General features: G+C 41.4%; 1 protein-coding gene across 1 annotated transcript in view; it reads left to right on the top strand.

Moving 5' to 3' along the window:
• CFAP52 (cilia and flagella associated protein 52) overlaps window positions 1–1,343 on the top strand; it is a 58,018-nt gene that overhangs the window by 14,546 nt on the left and 42,129 nt on the right. The window contains exon 4 of the mRNA XM_019634573.1: window positions 3–269. Within this exon, the coding sequence (XP_019490118.1) occupies window positions 3–269 (267 nt within the window). The remainder of the gene's footprint in view (window positions 1–2; window positions 270–1,343) is intronic.

The raw sequence follows: 1,343 nt of genomic DNA, 5'->3' as shown, positions 1-1,343 counted from the left end.
AGAGAGGCCATCTGTGGCAGTCCAGCTGCTGGCCTCAGTGTCGGGAATGCCACCACAGTGATCTTCTCGGGGAGCCACGATGAGATGTTTGTTACTGCTGGAAAGTACGTGTCTGCAGTTGCAGTTTTCAGAACTCATAAACCACTTTATTTGCTTGTGCAGAAAGCACGGTCATTTCAATTTGGGAGAACATGTTTTCAGTCCTGGAAAAATACCTTACGTCATAATTTTCATGATTTTGTAGTCATTAAAAATCCTTTTCATCGAAAGTCTTTTAAATATGGTTATTTGAAAATTCTGTCCTTCACACTGAACATGTTCTGCTTCCCTGCTAAATTCATTGCGGGGTTCTGGTCTGTTTGTTACTGATAACATATGAGTATTACCTGTAATCCATGCTTACAGAATAATTTGCACAATTGCATAGATTCACCCACTGGTTTGATGTTTCTCACGACATGCTCTTGATTTAGATTTCATGAAACGACAGTCTGCGAATGAATTTACAGTTTGCGAATGAGCTGTGCCAGTAAGTTTCAAATGTTTGACTATTAGCTATATGATATAATTTTCGGTAGGGTCAGCTTCAAACCAGATAATGGGGACCAAGCTGGAGGTCTGAAGAGAGGCCAGCATCTGTCTAACAGAAAATATTAATTTACAGATTCACCAACCAGAGCCCGGTTTGGAGTTTGAAGTGAAGTTTAAAACCTGTACAAAAGAATCCACTTTTATGTCATATATCAGTTCAAAGGTCAAAAATCTGTGAATGTAGGGTTGAAGCATCTGTTGGATGGGACTATCCTTTTCAGTCCATCTGTGGTCGCCCATCTATGAGAGGCACATATCAGTGGTTGCATTTCCAGCCAGAGGAAAGCATTTGTGCTGCTCTACATCTGTACTGTTTCCTATCCCCATCTTGTGACATGCAGCATGCATTTGTTCCATAGTTAATTATGAGGAAGGATTTATTCAGAGGCCATGAACCTAACTGGTGGCGTTAAAGCCAGCCCCTAAGGAGCAGATCTTATTAGAACAGTACTCTGATCCTAAAGCAGCTGACTGCGTCCTACCCTGTCTTCGAGGCCACTGGTAACCATGACGCTCTTAAACTCCTTTCAGGTTTGTGGGGTGGTTTGACTAAGCTTTCATTGTATAGGGGGCCTCTCTGCTCCTCAGCAGCTGCTTAAGCAATAGGCATTGACCCACTGACGTCCGTGGACAACATTTCTCCAGGATCAAAACTTGAATTTAAGCCAAAACAAATTTTTTAGGACAATCTCTAATCTAGGTATGCCTTAATTTCATGTGATACTGATAACTGAGAAAAATCACCTTTAAGT

This window comes from Hipposideros armiger, unplaced genomic scaffold (assembly GCF_001890085.2).
Source record: "Hipposideros armiger isolate ML-2016 unplaced genomic scaffold, ASM189008v1 scaffold_1745, whole genome shotgun sequence".
NCBI lineage: Eukaryota > Metazoa > Chordata > Mammalia > Chiroptera > Hipposideridae > Hipposideros > Hipposideros armiger.
This window is presented reverse-complemented; position numbering and strand designations above follow the sequence as displayed.